Source organism: Quercus lobata, chromosome 8 (genome assembly GCF_001633185.2).
Source record: "Quercus lobata isolate SW786 chromosome 8, ValleyOak3.0 Primary Assembly, whole genome shotgun sequence".
Taxonomy (NCBI): Eukaryota; Viridiplantae; Streptophyta; class Magnoliopsida; order Fagales; family Fagaceae; genus Quercus; species Quercus lobata.
The window spans coordinates 11,962,689-11,964,478 of NC_044911.1; the positions used below are offsets into that span (position 1 = coordinate 11,962,689).

General features: G+C 33.7%; 1 protein-coding gene across 1 annotated transcript; it reads right to left on the reverse strand.

The window, feature by feature from the left end:
* Positions 1 to 213: 213 nt before the first annotated feature.
* LOC115956389 (putative F-box/LRR-repeat protein At5g54820) lies at positions 214 to 1,045 on the reverse strand. The gene is made up of 2 exons (XM_031074786.1): positions 886 to 1,045; positions 214 to 785 (listed from the first exon to the last, which is right to left on the reverse strand). Exons 1-2 carry the CDS (start codon positions 1,043 to 1,045, stop codon positions 214 to 216), a joined length of 732 nt encoding a protein of 243 aa, XP_030930646.1.
* Between the last annotated feature and the right edge of the window lie 745 nt (positions 1,046 to 1,790).

Genomic DNA, 1,790 nt, shown 5'->3' on the forward strand with positions numbered 1-1,790 from the left:
ATTTTTTCGTCGTTGCAATAATACCTTATTGCAACGACTTTGTAGTTATTGCAACGATTTTTTCCGTTGTAATAGGCCTTTTTTCTTGTAGTGTACCATACACCAGGTATATATCATATGCTTAAAAGAATAGATAATTTGAGATAATAATTAAAAAATTGAATATAACTGCATATTACTGTTCAATAGTATATATTAATTTATGTAAAGAGATCAAACCTGAAGCATAAAGCTGCAAATGGTCAAAACCTTGATTGGATAAAGTTGTAGAAGGAGTTTATAGAGATCATATCCTATAGATTCATCATAATCCAACTCCATCCCAAAGCTTAGAACTGCTTCTTCCATATGGGCTGGGTGTATTTCAAATTCAAAATGAGGAATTGTCCCAGAATATTTGAAGAACCTTAAATTTGGCGCTTCAATGACAATCTCATTGGAAATTAGAGAACAGTTATCCGCAACAAAACATTTCAGCCTCAAATTTGGTCCACTGATTTCAAGATGATCCAAGTTCCAACACTTCTTCAAACTCAAACTCTCTAGCAAGGGACAATTCCTTAACAAGGCTTTAATAAAACTCAGTGATAATTCAAGCCAACCGAAAGAGACTTGCTTCAGTGCTGTAAAGTTCATGAAGTCAGAGTTACGAAAATTGCAGGAGAACAACTTTATAGATTCAAGAACTATATGTCCAAACACATTTAATGGCAAATCAAACAACGCTGCATGATTATCAAGGTTATCTTCTGCCCATGTTGGGTCAGAAAAATCAAGGCCTAAACCTTTTCACATTATGTATGATGGCAAATGAAATGCAACGTTGTATATCCCCATTAAAATTTTCAGGCTTAGATAATGTGAGTTGAAACTTATCTATATCACGTCCTTGATAGTTTTGGATCTGTTGTAGTGCACAATCCATGAAACGCCAACGCTTGGACAAAACGCTAGTCCTTACGGCTTCTTTGAAGGGAAGGAAAGAGATGATGATCAGGATCAAATGCTCACTCAACTTTCTGAACATGTCCAAGTTATCAGCCATGGCTGTGGAGAGATCAGCGTGGATACTGTGATGATGAGTTTCTTAGATAATATCCAAGAAGTAATTTGCAAGAAGGGTTTGAAGGGATTTGTATCGTTAAAGCCAGAGACCAATGGTTGCACCGTTTGGATTATAGTGGGCTTTGGCGAAAGGTTTTTATTTTTACCAAACCAAAGAGCATGTATGGAAGATTTGAGGCGTGTAATTGAAACAGAAAGAAATGCGTAGAAGATTCCTTTTTTTCTTTTTTTTCTTCAATTAATCTCTATTAATCCAAATGCAATTTTTACACAAATATCTTGAAATACTAATGCATCAAGTTTTCAAAACAATACAATTTTTTTTTTTTGGGGGTGGGGGGGGGGGGGGGGGGGGAAGTAGTAAATTTGTTTAACCAGTGATTTTTTTTTTTTTACAAGTCTAATTAAGTGTATATGTTTGTGAAGGTCCTTCCTGAAAATTTGAACCCCAGCCCTTACTCCCACACCTCACAAGTACTTAGTAAAGGTGCACAGTGATACTGTGGTACAAGTGAAGGTTAAACTCAAAAGATATTTTTATATATAATTAATACTTTTAAAAAAGAAAATAAAATTGTTAAGTATGCTTAGTATGTTTAATAAATAAGTAAAAAGTCACCACAATAGTGTTTAGAAAACAACTTGTAAATGACTTAACATTACCCTAAGTAGAGTTTTTTTTTTTTTTTTTTTTTTTTTTTTTTTTTTGAGGTAAGAGATAGAAA